The sequence below is a fragment of the Zosterops lateralis genome, assembly GCF_965231275.1.
Source record: "Zosterops lateralis genome assembly, chromosome: Z".
Classification (NCBI taxonomy): domain Eukaryota; kingdom Metazoa; phylum Chordata; class Aves; order Passeriformes; family Zosteropidae; genus Zosterops; species Zosterops lateralis.
Window position 1 is genome coordinate 29402440 of NC_139800.1, and position 17512 is coordinate 29419951.

General features: G+C 34.8%; 1 protein-coding gene across 1 annotated transcript in view; it reads right to left on the reverse strand.

Moving 5' to 3' along the window:
• The window catches only part of PTPRD (protein tyrosine phosphatase receptor type D), a 366236-nt gene that overhangs the window by 90645 nt on the left and 258079 nt on the right, over positions 1-17512 (reverse strand). Inside the window, exons 16-19 of the mRNA XM_083884531.1 lie at positions 17246-17499; positions 12199-12289; positions 6136-6345; positions 2675-2835 (exon numbers count right to left, since the gene is read on the reverse strand). Of these exons, the coding sequence (XP_083740657.1) occupies positions 2675-2835; positions 6136-6345; positions 12199-12289; positions 17246-17499 (716 nt within the window). The remainder of the gene's footprint in view (positions 1-2674; positions 2836-6135; positions 6346-12198; positions 12290-17245; positions 17500-17512) is intronic.

Consider the following 17512-nt stretch of genomic DNA (forward strand, 5'->3'; position numbering starts at 1 on the left):
CTGATGACAAGAAAAGGTACTCTTCAGTATTAAATATTCTCATCTACTGCTGTTACTTATTAAGCTGCAATGACCTTTTGGCTATATTCTTATATATGATCCAAAGAGCTGTCCACAAAATATCTTTGCTTTCAGATTTTAAGAAGAGTAAATGCAGAGGCAATAACCTTTATACAACTTAACAACAAATAATAAAAAGTTCAAACATGCATTCCTTGTCTTTGGCACAGTTAAATATACTTCAAACCAACCCATGCAACTTATCCACACTATCTAATAATGTCTGTTTTAAAGAAGGGCAAGACTTCACCTCATAAAATTATTCTTTTGGAAACTGCAGTCGTAATTTCTCTGTAATTGTAATTAAAATGTGTAAGTAGTATTGTAAATCATAAGCTTAGTGGTCCAAGTCTATTCACAAAGGTTTCTATGGACAAAGGGAATTAAGCATAGTTGACCTTTATTTGAGTTACTGCTCTCTGCACTTCAGAAGACAGTCATTTTTTGGTTGTCTTCTTTGCACTGCACATCCTTTAACAAAATCTTCTTTAATATGTTCATAATTAGACTGATGCCCTCTACCCTAATTTTCTTTTCTATCATATTTGTTGCACTGATACCCAATATATTCTAGAAATATACTTGTAAAATTTTCTGTATCCATAAAAATTACTGGTTTGCCTATTTTTTTAACATATTTTTCCCATCTAACTCCTGTAGCCACATAAAATCCCTTTAACTCAGAAATTAAACTTCACTGTTTTCTCGAAGCAATATGTTAAATATCCCAACTGTCATGTCATTGCTCTTCTACAGTCAGCAAATCTATCAAAATCTAGCAGTAAGCTTGCATTCAGGTTACATACACTTGGAAAAAATATCCAATTATATACTACACTTTTACAGAAATAAAAGCTCATAGAGGACTACAGACTGCTAAAACTGCAGTCATAATTTCTCAGAGGTAATTTGCCAAATCAGTGCAGTTTAATAAATTAGAGTAAATAGCTGAAAATAGAAAAATAAATAAATACATATGGACAGTTGCCCAAACAGTTCTAGTACAAGTAGTAAATAACAGATGGAAAACATGTCCCCCATTCTCAGTGAATAACAATCTCTTCACACCACTGATGAGCAAATTTTACCTGCTCATATGTAAAATACTTCTTTTTTTTTTTTTTTTCCTTTTTCTTTTTTTTTTTTTTTTAATAGTTCAGAAGACTATTATTTTGGTTCCATAAATGTAATCAGTAATTCTAGAAGCAGTTGCACATCTGCGCAATATACTATTGCTTGGATCTCTTTTGCAGTATGGACAAATATTTACTTTTAATACTTCAAAATAATCAGAAAAAAGAGTATTTCACTTTTATTACATCTCCAATGACCACTTTTTGAAGTTATGGACAAAAACAGACCTGCTAACTAATTTGGCTGAGACACTGTGCACTACCAGAAATGTTCAGGAGACATTGTATCTGCAAGCAACAGACTGTGTGCTATGCTGCTGTATGATTACAGCCCTAAAACCATTCTATAAATGCGCATCTGTTTGGAATGCAAAGGTGGACTTAAGTCTGAAATGGTTAATTACTGCTGAACAGAAGGCTCTTTCCAAATCCTGAAGAGAATTCTTCAGACCTATTTGGTTGGAGACACTAAATGTGGGAGAAGCATACAGGCTTGGATTTAAGTATTTATATGCCGGTAATAGTACCACAGCCATTAGTTTTAGAAGACATATTTCATTTAATAAAATTATTCCTAGTGTGCTCCCTCCCCAGAAACCAAATATTAAAAATATGTAATACAAATATTACATCTTTGTAATATTCCTCAATATACTTTATCAATATACTTCAAAAACATATTAGGAATGAAATATAAACATTAAAAAAAACCCAAACTTTTTGAGTTTTATTCTTTGGTTTTGATTTAGTATCTTGACCCATGTTAACTCATTTACACTGTAAAAGGCTGCTACATATAAATTATGGCATCATACGCCGTTTTCACTAAGTATGTTGCAAGGAAGAGGGAAGTCCTTTGTGTAATAGCAAAACTAAATCTGTGTCACAGATAGTGGAAGAAGAATGACAGAAATTTGATCTCATTGAAAGATTAGTAGAAAAAAGCTATTTGATGTCTCTTTAATCTCTCAGATCAGAGCTTCAAATTCATATAGACACACTGCTAAATTGAGGCCAACTGTCAAAAGTTAAAATTCAAATTACTTGTGTGGAGATGGAAATCACATTTAACAACAAGCTGAATGTAACCCCTAATGTATTACTATTATACATCTATAAACAAGATTTAAAAAGTCAAATGTGCAAATTCCATACATATTTATGCGCAAGCCCATATTTACTTTCTTCGCATACAAATGTATCTTTGCATACAAATGTATGCAAAGTGGAAAAAACATTTAAATGCAATAGTGTTAATATAGTGTCATCAACACAAAAATGTACTCACATACCTGTAATTATTAAAAACTTTCAGTCAAAAATTTCTGTAGTATTCTGGAAGCCATCAATAAATTTCAAAATATCCCAAAGCAATGACAGTTAACATTATAGCACATAAATATAGTGTGGAACAGTCTTACAAAGTACCAGTACAGAGGGGAAACAATATACCTTGCAAGAAAACTAAAAGGTAAACCTACCTTTTATAAAGAAGTATAGCAATAACAATACAGATGATAAACACTACTGCAAGAACTGGTCCAACAACCCAAATCAAGCCTTCTTCCTCATCTGTAATTGGCTGGGGATCAAGATCCATTGAGACAACAGGATCTGAATATGGGCTTGTTGCATACATGGTCTATAGAAATAAAAATAGATCTTAATCACAAAGCAATGCATTAAAATGTTAACTCTCCCACATCTAAAATAAATGTATAGAAGGTAATGATGCAGTGAGCACAGCAAACTGTGCTAATGTTATTCTTCTTGAAGGCAATATACAAACTTGCAAATTGAACAGTGTGTTATTATAATCTTTATTTTGTGTTCCACATACTAGCAATGACCTGCAGACAAATATGTAGCACAGTCCTTGCAGAACACTTTGCAACTTAAGCAGAAAATGAGAAAATGAATAGGACATTGAGAATTCTAGCCCACCAGTTACCAATTTTTGGGTTTTGTTTTAGTTTCACACTAGCTTAATACTTTCTTCCTGCATGATACGAAAAGGAAGTTTTGTCATTCCAAGATGGCTGTAGATAAGAATAAAGGGGACTAAATGTAGGAGGTTCCTTGAAAAGGGTCTTACAACAATAGTACTGTACATTTTACCCAGTTAAAAACTGTCTGACAGATACCTACACAACTCAAATTTAAGACTGAAAAATGGAAGAATTCATTGTAGAATATGAAGGGAAGCTAAACACTCAGCCTTTCATATGGGTGAAACTAAAATTATGAACCAACAGAGGTTGTTGAAAATCTTTGCTTTACTAGATGGTGCAAAGCCAGTTGGCTAGGATAAAACACATGATAAGAGAAATTTTTTTCATTCTTATCTGACCTGAAATGTTTGATCTGTGGCTGAGTGCAGAGTTTAAATTACAGACTGGAGAGGCTGAAGAGCCAGCCTGCTAAAATTGGATCATTTTAAGAACTCTGAGTTACAGTAAAGTCAGAACTAGAAAATTGTTTGTACATTTTCTTGTCTGTGCTAGTGTGTCTTCATCAGCACTAGACTAGGATTTGAACTAAGCTCTTGCAAAGGACTTGAAAACATGATTCAGTAGTAGATCAGAAATGTCAGCTGAAACAGAAAAACAAGATAACCAGGAGAAGATATTAGCTTCCATTTATGTTTGCACTGTATTCTGAAAGATACCCTAAGCCAGGACAAGTGTTATCAAAGGAGACATGTTTTTTTACACTTCATTTGGCCTTGTTTTGGGCTCTGGGCTACAGCAGTGTCTGGGTTTGAGACAGGATTAGGATTGGCCAAGCTGAGGCACTTACTGAGTGTTACTGAGCTAGCACCTATACCAACAATCTCCAGTTATATAAAAGCATTTTACTATGCCTGACACCTGGCACCAAAACCTCCCTATGTTTTTAAGTCTATGATCATTGTCTGGAAACTGGGAGTCTTCATGTTCCATTCCTAAATCACCCAAGTAGACTGATTTTTTTTTCTCCCAGACTTAAAACCGTCAAGAAATAAAAAAAGGTTGCTGCATTGCTACAAGAAGAAACTCTTTGTATTTCACCTCTTGCTTTGGAGTGGGCAGCAAAAATGCCTGGAAAAAGATAAAGAGGGGTACTGAGGCCAACAATGTAAACACTAACTTTTCTTCAATAAATAAGATTTCACTTTTAATTTTAAACCATCCTGTATTAATGACTAATTTAAACTCATTATTTTACAAATTTATCGTATTTTTTCCTTCCTCTTGATGACATCTTTAACATATTTATTAGATTTTAATCATAGCTCTCCAGTTCCCATTTTACTAAGTTAAACAAATTCAGACCTTCCCATGACCTCTTTTAATTCAAGATCTCTATTCTACCAATCAAGAGAGCATTTTTTACTCTCTGAATAAAAAGCCTTATGTAAAATGTAACATCTGAATATCATGAAAAACATCTCTTGTAAGTTACAACTCATACATCAGCAGAACCTGTAGTCTTAGAATAAAATCAGGTATATATGCTGAGAGCTGATACACTGGAGTACTGAAAGTCACTGAAAGCTGAATCTCATGCACCCTTAAAAAATTCTTCACTGTCTGTGACCACTTCATGCTACTCAGTCACATAAATGTTTCAGATGGCAAGCTGAACCACATCTTATACATAGCCTAAGTTCAGTTATGCCTTTTGAAGTCTTTCAGGAGTAGAAGCCTATAGACATTCTGCCATGTGTGACAGTTTACAAACCTATTTCTTCCTGCTTTTTCATCCTGATTTCTAACAAAGCAATAAATTTAGGTCATTTATACCTTAATTAATATAAAAAATGCAAAAGCTGTACTTTGTATTGAGAAGATCCATTTTAGTACAGATAATTTATGACATACAGATTTATGGCCACTTACGTTTATAGTCAAAAGCTGTCTACCTTCTCCAATCTGAACCATTCTGATACAACACCTTTAGAATTATCTGTCTAGGCAGCCCATGTCAAAATGTGAAAGAAGAGCTTTTGATTTATGTTAGAGCTTCCAGGATACACTTATTTTATTTTCAAATGAAGCTATATATCTAAAAGTATTCAAAGAGGAGGAACTACCTCCTCGTGTTTAAGCCACCACATTCCACTGACACTAAGAAAGCAATTGCAGCGTTATACACTGCAGGTATTTGAATAGAATTCAGACTATTGGTGTTGGAGTTTCAAGTGATTGAACCTGCAAATGTACATGTTTTAGGTTTAGTCACCAATTAGAAACGTACTGTGTAACACACTGTATGTTAAAATGCTAATGTGCATTGCACCTTTCAGAAGTTTTACATCTGTCTTCTATTTTTTCTTTTTTAATACATTACATGCAGTAGGTTAATTCATGCATAAAGGGATGTAACTGCAAAATGAATTATATAAAGAGAACTGTCAGCACATTAATTAGTTCACCTCAGATATTTTCCCTATTATTGAATTATTTTCTAACTTTCTAAGAATTTACTGATAAAGTTGTTATGGAATGACTGTAACTAAAGAGAGTGGTTGTGCATGCCTCTAGCTCAATGGTCCTTTTCAAGAGCACTATATATCCTATACTATTATTCAATGGCAGCATCAAAAGGCAGCAATTCTTTTAAATAAATAGGGAAATATGCTGCTGTAAAGCTCATATCTCAGAAGCTCTGTCCATGGTCAAAAATAATACACAATGTAATTTTCAAAGAATCACAACACAGATAATACAAGGTGACTCTTAGGTTTCAGTTATACATTGAAGTAGCACACTTCAATAAATAGAATTGAAAGAGTTCAAGGAATTAATGGACATTGAGTAAGGAAACATTCACTTTAAAGGTGCTCTGATATATAACCTTAAAAAAAAAAAAAAGCTTTAGGGAAGTGAAATAAGCACTGAAAAATGTTTTTATGATTGTGTAAGGTAATTTTCAGATTGAAAAACATTAACTAACTTACAGATTCTGAGTGCTCCATTACAGCCAACACAAAGAAGACATATTCTTGACCACTCTGCAATTGCTTATTCTCAAATCCACCATAATGCTTCTTATCCCCCAATGTGAATTCCGTAGGAAGAACTTCAAAGTGAGCTGCAATATATGGCTTTAATTCAACTTCCCTCCCAAGACGAATGCTTCTGCGTTTCCTAGCTATCTCCTTAAGCAGCTTTAGAATGAAGGGAGGGAAAAGAAAGGGGGAGAGAGAGAGAGCAGGCATGAACAGAAAGATAACTGTAAACAATTTTAACATAACTTATTGACAGTGTAATGAGAAAATTTAATGCATGACCAAGAACTACAGAAAACAATTTATCCACATTTCATGAGACATATCAGTATCACTAAATGAATTCTTGCAAAATCTTCCAATTTCTTGCCATTCCTGTTAAGATAAGATACTAGGAGGCAACTGCAGTGCCCAGACTACAAACACATTTTTAGATACTGTTGTGTCTAGGAGGAGGTGGGGACAGGATAAGAAAACAATACTTTCTCTGAGGATATTTAAATACACATAACATATTATGTATTATCTATCTATATCTCTCTATCTCTCTATCTCTCCATCTATATATCTATCTTAAGTCAGTCATAGAATAGAATAATAAAATCAATTATGCTGGAAAGGACTTTTAAGACTGATTCCAGCCATTAATCTAAGACTGCCACATCCACCATTAAACCATGTCCCTAATTGCCAAAACTACACATCTTTTTAAATACCTCCAGGAATAGTGACTGAATTGCTTCTTCTGATAAACAAAGCTAAAATTTACATAAGTATATTTGTGACAAGCTTAGATGCTAGGCTCAAACTTGGAAAATATATACTAACTAATAAAGCAACTTAAACTCAGCTAGTATAATCTATCAATGAATTACTTATTAAATATTACAAATGCTTCTTCAATATCTTTATTTGCTTTAGCTATACCAGCATTCCACAGAAATTAGTCTTATTTGATTACTAAGAGTCTGAAACTTTTTTGTGTGATAAATGAAGATTTCTAAGGCCTCTTTGTGGTTTCCCTTCTTTTTTGCTTATGAAACTTATACAATGTCCTGTAGTCTTATAGTTAAATCACAAATTTTTCTAAGGTCACATAGCCTTTTCAGCATGCCAACAGTTCTAATACAGTAGATAAGCACAAAATTCATTGCTAGGAGAAGGAGACAAATCTCCGGAGTGAGAAGGAGATTTTAAAAAAAAATACATATATATATATATATATATATATATATATATATATATACACACACTAAAATCTCATCTTAACTATATGTATTAATTTCAAAGTAAATGTTTAGTCAGGGAAGCTCTCCACAGAATCATAGAATATGCTGAGTTGGAAGTGACCCTCAAGGATCATTGAGTCCAAGTCCTGGCTCTGCACAGGATAGTCCCAAGAGTCATTCCATGTGCCTGAGAGCAATGAAGTTTATCATGCTGGTACTGTGACCACTTCCCTGGGGAGCCTGTTCCACTGCCCAGCCACCCTTTGGGTGAAGAATCTTTTTCTAATATCCAGCCTAAACCTCCCCTGACACAACTCCAGGCCATTCGCTCAGGTGCTTTCACTGTCACCCCAGAGCAAAGAGATCATTGTCTGCCCCTCAACCTCCCCTCATGAGGATGTTGTAGACTACAACGTGGTCTCTCCTCAGTTTGCTCCAGGCTGAACAAACCAAATTATCTCAGCCACTCCACATATAGTTTCTCCTCGAGGCCCTTCACCATCTTCAATGCCCTCTTGATTTAGGCCACATGGTAGTGAGCACATGGTTTTGCCTTCCCCTCATGGGATCTTGTATTTTGCAATTACACAATTAACAATTCCAATGCATGTAAGCAATCTCATATTCACTCTACTATTCAGAAAGAAGCTTTTAGTACTGAATACTTTGATACCCCTTCTCACTGACTAAATTTAAGGTTACAGATACAGATGAAAGCAAGCTATGCCACCTGAATCTAGGCTTCCTACACATTGAGTGTACTTGGATATTATACCTTCTAAGATCTATGCAGCCAACAGCTTTCCAGCTCTAATGCTTAGTCTGTGCCCTGTTGCAGAGATTTTACATCCATTTACCTTTATGAATTTCAATGTCATGACACAAAAGCTGGTACAGTGCAATGGATCCCCTGAGCAAAAAAAGAACTGGCCATCATTTGAGACTAGAGATCATTATTTGTTACTCAAGGACAGTATTCCAATTGGCAGTCCATATTTCTCTTTCATTTTTCCTAAACAGCTTAATGAGCAGCTAGAGTCAATTTATGTAATATAAAAATGAGGGCAGAAAAAAAATGAAATATTGAAGAGATTTCTATTTAGTTACTTTATTGAAGGTGACTCTCACATCTGTTGGTACGCCCCGGGTAGAGCTACTAAATGCAGAACATGAGGCAGAGAATAATCCAAGTTTGTTCCAGGTTAAATCCGCCTTTATGGGAACTGCTGAGGGAAGCACTCCAAAAAGTTTGTCTCTGTATGATGGTACATTTTATAACAATGGCTAAACAGAGGGCTGAGCACTGGCTGTCTGGAAGTCTGCCAAAACATGAAGTGAAGTATTGAGGTAGTAACAGCGCATGCTAGCCTAAAGTTGGGAGGCACAAACACGACAGCACTAGTACAGGTATAAGGCTTGTGCCATCCCTGAAAGTAACTGATAATTCCTTGCCACTGGAATTAAAGTTGTGTGTCTGCCTCAACTAAATTCTTGATCATACGTTTCCAGATTACAGTGTATTCACAATTTAGATTATAAATAACTCATAATAAAATGTCAAAGTACTGTAGGAGTACTGCAATCAAAATTAGGTTAAGATTTGAGAGGCAAAGAGAAATGTTCGATCTTGATTATTTATCACATTTGAAATAGTAACAGAAAATTTATTGGAAGAAAATGCAATGCTGAAGTACAGTATTAGAATGATCAGAAACTGACTTTTGGCTATGAATGCTAAAAGTTTGTTAGCCTGAGTCAAATCAAATTAGTTCAACTTTTCAAAGGTGGTTATTCATCACCTAAGGCCAGTTAACTTAGGCGTATTTGTGTGTAGATGAAAACTTTGTGCAAGATTGATTGCACATGACTGAGTAGACCTCAGGTGAACCTCCAATCTCATTCATGTTTCATATGTAAATGGAGTTGTTGACAAATATCATTACTTGCTCATCTATCACCTATTCTACTCTATACACGGATTTCAATAAAATTACTGAATTCATTTAAGGCTTATAATGGCAATCTTTATTTAGTTTTTACCACTTAGAGATCTAAAGTAATCCTACTAGGTAACACTTACTGCAAATCACATTTTTTTTATTTCAATTACTTGCATGATGTGTCTATTTAAAGTCACCAGACCTCATGATATTAAAAAAAAAAAAAAAAAAAAAAAAAAAAAAAAAAAAAAAAAAAAAAAGGGGTTAGTAAAAAAGAACTGTCTCTCCAATAGTTCATTTTCAGATACCAAACATCTAGCCCATTATCTGTTCTTTTAAAACTAGGTATCCATCTTAGTTTCTTTCAGAGTTGAGATTCAAGGAACAGGAAGATTAGGTAACCACAATAAGGTTGAAGAATCTTATTGGATTGGTCAGTTATGCAATGGAATTATAATCCAGAGTTGTGTTACTAACATATACTTCCCTTCTGACAATCTAAGCAAAGTATCTGGAACAGATAGTTCTTTGAAATATCTATTGCCCAACCATTTCTGATGCCAGACACATATCCAAGATCATACTAAAAATATAAATATGCACAAGTATCCTTGGCTGACTATCAGGAGCTATTTGCTCAGAGAGTAGTGGTTTTTGGGGGGTGGTGGTGGGGTTTTTTGGGGTTTTGTTTTTGCTTGTGGTTTTTATTTTGTTGGGTTTTCATCTTGTTTTGTTTGGTTTGTTGTTGTTTTTGGGTTTTTTGGGGGGTTGTTGTTGTTATTTTTTTCCAAATGTATATATTGTGTTCACGAGCTTGTCAGGAATTGCACACTTCATAAAATGTATACTTTCCAAAGCTGGAAGCAAACCAGTCTCTTAAGTAATAGAAACTGAGTGAGTTAGAATGATATGCAGTTGCTGCCTGCTTTTAATGTTTCTCCCTACTCAGTTCTTGCTATATGTATTGGTGGCAATTGTACAAGATATATCAAGGGGTGAGTTCTTTATCAGAAATAATTTTCATTTTCTGGTCAATGCATATCTTATTTCTTCCATCATTAATTCTACAATGTGGTCCCAATTATATCAATAGAAGTGGGAAACAACCCATCCTGACACAAATATTTCTGAATTAATAAATACTCTTTCTCAATCTGTTATACAGACTAAGGCAACACAACTTGAAGGATGATTAAAATGACCCTTTGTTATGAGAATCAGCAGGAACCATAGAATTTAATTGCCAAAAAGTTCAATGTCATTTGGCACCTATCCTTTAATCTAATAATGCTGCTGAATGTGACTGCAATCTTTGGATGTTAAAAGTGGGTGGTAATATTCAATCAATTTCCATTACTGTATGGATGTGGCTGTCAGAGTTTGGCTGTTAAACTGTATTTGATGTCACCTATGACTATGATCATAAGCTGATGGCATTTACAATCCAAGTTCTTTTAAAGGGAAGAAGTTAATAGATCAAAGCAAGCCATTGCTGCAATTGAATGAAGTGAGATGATCACATAAAGGAAACTGGTCAAGAAGAAAGGGTTAAATCAGTTAGTTATCAAGCCTTCCTCTGAACAATTGTTTTTAATATTCTGATTAAGGATTTGCCCATTGTTGTGACAAGAACTGAAAGAATTCTGTTTATATTTAAACCCTTTCTACAACACTAGTTAGTTCGGTGAAGATCATTATTTTCCCTTTATTTTGGAGCAAAATTTAAAATTTGTATTCGTTTTGTCAATGGCAGGAGGGAAAAGAACCTTTATGTTTGCTTGCAGGTGATCAACACTTGCCAGTAATTTTGTTATGAGGAAGCATATAGTGAAGTTATCTCTGTAAAATAAAACTCTTGAATCCACCAAAAGAAAATGGAAAAATAAATGGGATACAGTCAAAAGAACACTGTATCAGGAATAAACCACTCCCCCTCATTCTGGTCTTTGAATTACAGAGATATTACACGTACAAAGTACCATAGCATCTGAATGTCATCTAAAATCTTGGCCAGATAGGATGAGAACAATAATAACACCACCACCACTTTTATAAAAGTCCCTCATATGGGGCCCTTGAAAGAGCTTTGAAATCATAAACAATAGCATTATTCTAAATTTATGACTTAAAGAAGAAAGATAAGCTTGCATAAGCTATACAGTTAAACAGTAAATGGGGGTGAATATTATACTTCCTGGAAATATTACTGTATCAATAACATACTGAATTGATTTCCAGCTTTGCTGAGCTTATTTCTAAAATGAAAGTCATTCCCTCTCTTGGATTAATATAATTTATAGTTTCAAACGATAACATAGCGTTGCTTTTTCCTTCCTTGTTCATGCAGTTATTTCTGATCACAAACTGTTGGTGGAATGGAGGCTGTGTCTCACCAGAACTATTACAGTATATGACAATCAGGTAAAACCACCACCAGAAGGTCAAATGTTAAACTGTGGTGCAAATTGCAATTTAGCATTTGTTACAGACTTAGTAAACACCCCTCTAATGAACCAGACCTTTATTACAGTTCATATTGCTGGTGATTAAGCTTTTGCTGACAACTCATTTCACCTCCTGCACTTTTGCATCACTCTTCACAACAGAAAAAGAATAAAATATTAGTGTCAATAAATACCAGACACTTTGTGTTCTTTATTGCAACTTAATGTCCTTACTATCTTCTCATTTAAGTAATTTGAATTTTTGTTTTAGCCTCCACGGGCTAATGCAAATACACTGACAACCAAAACTTTCAAAACTGGTGAGGTAATTACCTAAAACTAGCAAGATTGCTTCTTTAACAAAGGAGAAGAAAAAAAATCCTAAACAGTATACAGTACCTCATCTAGTTCCATTTCATCTGGACTCTCCCATGGTTTGATAAACTTTCCACGAGACCTCTTCAAAGGCACAATAACTATGTAATAGCCTCTGTAAATGAAAAAGTTGGAAAAAAGTGAAGTGGAATGAAAAGGAATAAATAAATTGATGGAGTGGGTCTGTTTAGAGGAACCTAAAAGGAAAGTGGTATGTTGAGAATAAACTTCTGCACATTAATATGTCACTGCAGCCTTGAAACACAGCTGTAAATGTTCTCATTCTTGAAATAACATCAATTGTAAAGCATTTGACAAACAAATGGCACCAATTACCTGCCTTTTTCTGTAAACATATAAATATTTATTAAAAACTTTAATTACAATGTACTAAAATGCCAACATGAAATACAAGAGCCATAGGTTATTTGCACCCTGCCATCATCACACTGAGAAAGAAAGAACCCCAAAGCCCTAAACTGAAATATATTACCGTATATTTAAATCTCAATTACCAGCCCATCTTCCCCCGTTTTAATGTATAATCAAAATAGTAGGTTAACAAAATCTATTTTTAATGCCAATATCAAAATAAAGAGAAAAGAAGGCAAACACGACACACACTGTACCCATACTCTCTTTCCTTTTGACAATCAAATGCCACTAGCTTTATCTATGTAAGTATTCTGTTCACAGTCATAGGTAAGAGAGCTTGACATATACTCTATACCTAGGATTTGCAAATTACATATATCAGTTTTCCTCAGAAATATTTTCCTAAAAATATCTTCTTCCTTTCCATGTAGACTAGTAAATTACATTTTCTAGTATGACAGGGATCTGGGACTTTCATTGCTTACTTCAAAAAGCCTGGATATGTGTCAGGCAGATCCATAACTTCACATCAGTGTGAGGGAAGAAGCAGTAGAATCACAACAGCAGGACATACAGGGTAGTATAATATATGTCTTCTTGATAAACACACTTGTCAAAAAGTCAAGCATTCTCCATCTCAGGGGAGAAGGAAAGAAACTGGTTTTCTTTGTTTCCAGTAACAAAAGCTTATTAAAGTGTTTCTGGGTCTCATTATGGAAGAAAATTTTAGTGTCTCATGGGCCATCTCCTTTTCCAGTCTGCTTTTTTTTTTAACAACCCATTCAACCTTCTGCAAAACTATTAATTTTACTCACGCAAGGCAGCTGAAAATCCTAAGTAATTAGCAAAAAAGAGTCGACAGAAAAGGAGTTGCCTTACAATTGGCTAAAACAATCTCAGTCTAAGCCAACTATAGAAACTATCTTTTTTATCATACCAGTGCAAACCATTGATCCATTTTAATCACCTCTTCTTATTTAGAGCTCTTTCCCATAAAAGATATGTAACAAAACTTTAGATTTTCAGCTCCTGTAGATAGTACACGTATTCATTAATACTTGTGTTAAGAAATTTGAGGAAGTTTTCTGTGGAAATGGTGAGTTCCAACAGGAGCACTGGAAAGAAGTGTTGCCCACAGATTTTTAACTAGTGTCCACTTGCTGTATTCCAGTATTTCAAAAAACATCTGTGGCATGCATTCTTATAGCAACAATATTGTAAGTCATCTTTTAAAAAGATGCAAAACTGTAAGGCTGGTTGAATCCAGATTTTAAATCTGCATTGGTCTATGAAAATTACTTTGAATAGCAAATCTTAGTGAATACTGACTTATTCACATATAGAGTAACAACTGATATACCCTTTCTTCAACAGATGCCTATGAATCAAGACAGAAATGAGAATTGCCCCTTTATGTCTATCAAACATCAAAGTTACATATTTATCCTTTTCTTTTATTTTTCTTTATCTTTTTATTTTTTAAGCTAAAGGAGAGTTCATACATTTTTCTTTTCAATCAAGGAACATCCAGCACGTAAATGTAACTTTCACACTCTTTTTCACTTCCTTCATGAGTCTCCCTCTCGTAACTGACAAACTACTCACAGAGCATTTTAAACTGAAATAATAAGTATATCAATACTAAGAATAAAAGTGAAAATGTTCACACCAATATGCAGTGCTGCAAATTTTGAAGGACAACAATATTATCTGATTTTTACCTAATTGTGCAAAATGTAGCATCTCCTGAAAAACTTATTGTATAGTTTATTTCATTATTTCCTTGGTGGTTTTTTTGGTTGTTGTTGAGTGGGTTTTTTTTTTTTTTTTGTTTTGTTTTGTTTTGTTTTGTTTTGTTTTTCTTTTTTTTTCTGGGGGAGAGGGGAGGGAGAAAGGAAGGTGAGAAATAAAGGGTTTATTTGGATACTGTTTTATCTACTGAGTATTTAAGAGGCCAAAGTCTTCCACAAAACTGTTTTCACATAAGACTTTTCAAAGATGTAAGAGATTCAGAGAAACATGAACTGTCCTTTACACATAAAAACTGCTCTCAAAATCGCCCAAAATACTAAAAGAAAGAAAAATTAAGAACTTGCTCCCTTGAGATGAGCAAAAGAGATACATTTCACTTATCATAAGGTGAGCTCTGCACCAATTTCTCTGCTGTATCATCATTAAACATTGACAAATATTACCATCTTTAATTACAAATACTACAAAGGCTTTCATAACATTACCCTCAATCTTATTACCTATACTTCATTAGAGTAAACCATTATCTGTTTCACTTCCTGTGTAATTAGTATTATTGAAAAATTCTCAGTCCTGAATTGTAAGCTAGGGACAATATAATGTATATTGTACCTATGCATATAATGTACCAACAGAGGAGCAGCATGTCTAAAAATGTCAACATAACTAATACATAAAATTGTTCTTCCCATAAAAAGACTAATGCAGAATAACCTTACTTATTCTAGCAAGTATCAGGTCAGGTTTTCTGTTCAGTATGTAATTGCTTTGGTATGCCTGCTCTAAGAGTCAAGTCAATCTTTATTGTTGTGTTTTACTTTATCAAACCGGATCAAATCTTCTTAGAAGACAGATGTATAAGTAGGAGATACATTATTTTAAAAATTGGCAGTTGGACCCTTTTCTGATGTCACTTAGCCTCTTTAACTTTTTTACACTATATAAAAAGAAGAGAATTGTCTTTTATTCCAGAGCTATCTCCTACTACTGTTTGATCAGCTATCCTGCACATTTTTCTCTTTGTGAATGCCATGCCTCATAAATCTTTTTTGACTCATTCCATCTTCAGTCTTCCTTAGCTGCATTTGTTACTGACTGCTTCTTACTCAATCTAATGATAATGACTACATTTTTCAGTTTTTCATCCTTTTAATGTTTCAAAGTCGTTTATTTCTTGACCTTACCTGCCTCAAAATCTTCAGTCAGTAATGAAAAAGGGGGCAGCATTCTAAAAAGCTGTAAAAATCCACCAGGGAGAGGACAACTTGAATCCCCATCATTTAATGACTGGCTCATTTTCCTCCCCATTTCCTTTACATTACATATGGGAACCTTACAGATCAACAAGAATCACTATAAGAACAATAACACTCATTGATTGTATCATGCTTCATGTTTTCCTAGCCAATCTTTATTGTCTAACCTTTCTAATCCCTGCTAACCATGTGCTCTCAGGTATTTAGACCTGTTTCTGCTGTTTAATTTCCACACCACCTGTTCCCTTCCAAAATCTATGTAACCTCTAGAAAACTTGCGATTTTTCTAGCAAAATCTCTTGTTTTCTTTCCGAGACCAGTGGAGAGGACAAGATATTTTTATCCTGATAAAAACCATCAGAATTAATTAACCTGAATTAATTTAAGTTCAGTACAAATTCTTTAAAACTCCACATAATTCTTGAGTGACTGAATTTGAGTACTTCAAGGAGCTACAGCAGGGTAGCTATGCATTGAGTTATTAATTCTTTTTGAGATGATACCTTGTTCAAAATATAACTGGTTTTTCGCATCCCTCATTTTACAATCCATGATGAAACATAAAAGTACTCTGAGAAAAATCTGCAAACTGAAGGACAAGTCTCCATACAAGTCTTACATATGTGGCTATGTGACAAACTTTAGAGTTCTAGTTGAAACTGACATACAGTGATCATCTATTCCTATTATCTCATCACTTCAGAGCTGACCAAAAGTTAAAACAAATTAAGGGCATCATCTAAAAACCTCTTAAACACTGACATGATTGGGACATTAACTGCCTGACTAGGAAGTCTCTCCCAGTTTGAAAACACTCATAGTAAACAAATGCTTCTGACCCTGTTTTATACCACAATGATACAGACTCTGAGCTTCAGAAGGCTGAAATGACTCCTTTATTTTTGGGACGTGTCTCTCTTATATACTATTTTACAAAGACCAATTTGATTGGTGACACAAAGGCAAACTTCTTCACTCACACTCGTCAGACCAGAGGAACATCAAGAAGTAGTCCCTTCCTAGGAAAAGGAATGAACAACATAGTACAGTTTATAAAAACATTTCTCCTGTTCACAGAAAATTCCCTGGGAAAAGAACCTCAGAAAACCAAAACATCTCAGGCACAAAACCAGGGCTACATGCTTCCTAATACATCTGAACCTCCCCTGATGCAGCTCTGAGGCATTGCCTCATGTTCTATAAATGGATCTCAGGAAGAAGAGATCAGCAGCTCCCTCTTTACTTCCCCTCCTCAGGAACCTGCAGAGAGCAAGGAGGTCAGCCCTTAGCCTTCTATTCTCCAAACCAGACAAGCTCAAAGCCCTCAGCAGCTTCTTACAGGATATTCCTTTCAGTTCTTCCATCAGCTTTGTTGCCCTCTGTTGGATGCACTCATGGATCCATGACTCATCAGAGTTTGGGATTTGTTCTTAATTTTCATGCCATTTATGTCTGCACAGTGTTCCAACCTATCTATATCCCTCTGTAAGGCCCTGTATTCCTTGAGAGAGTCAACAGCACCTCCCAGTTTGCCATATCAAATATTACACTGATATTAAGTCAAATACCACTGCAGAGTACTGTAGTCTCTGTACTATTATAAGGAATAAAGCCATGGTCCACCCTCAAGAGTTAGAATGATCATCCCTCTGGAGTTGAAAACAATGGTATGTCATTCATTCACTCACTTTATATTCTCATTTGAGGGTACTTCTGGAAGTTCTACAGTTATCATGCCATCTAGGTTGGTCTTTCCGATGAAGACTGGCTTTGTGCGAAGCACATCTGGCGCGGTCTTTGCGGTCACTCTGTGCTGGAGGCCCCCAGCACTATTCCCTCTGTTCGTCAGAACAAACGAATATGACGTCTCCGGCTTCAAGTTTGTGATCAGCTTTTGAGTAGCACGTCCATCAACCTCCATCTTTCCATCATCATAAAGGATCTAAGTTAATACA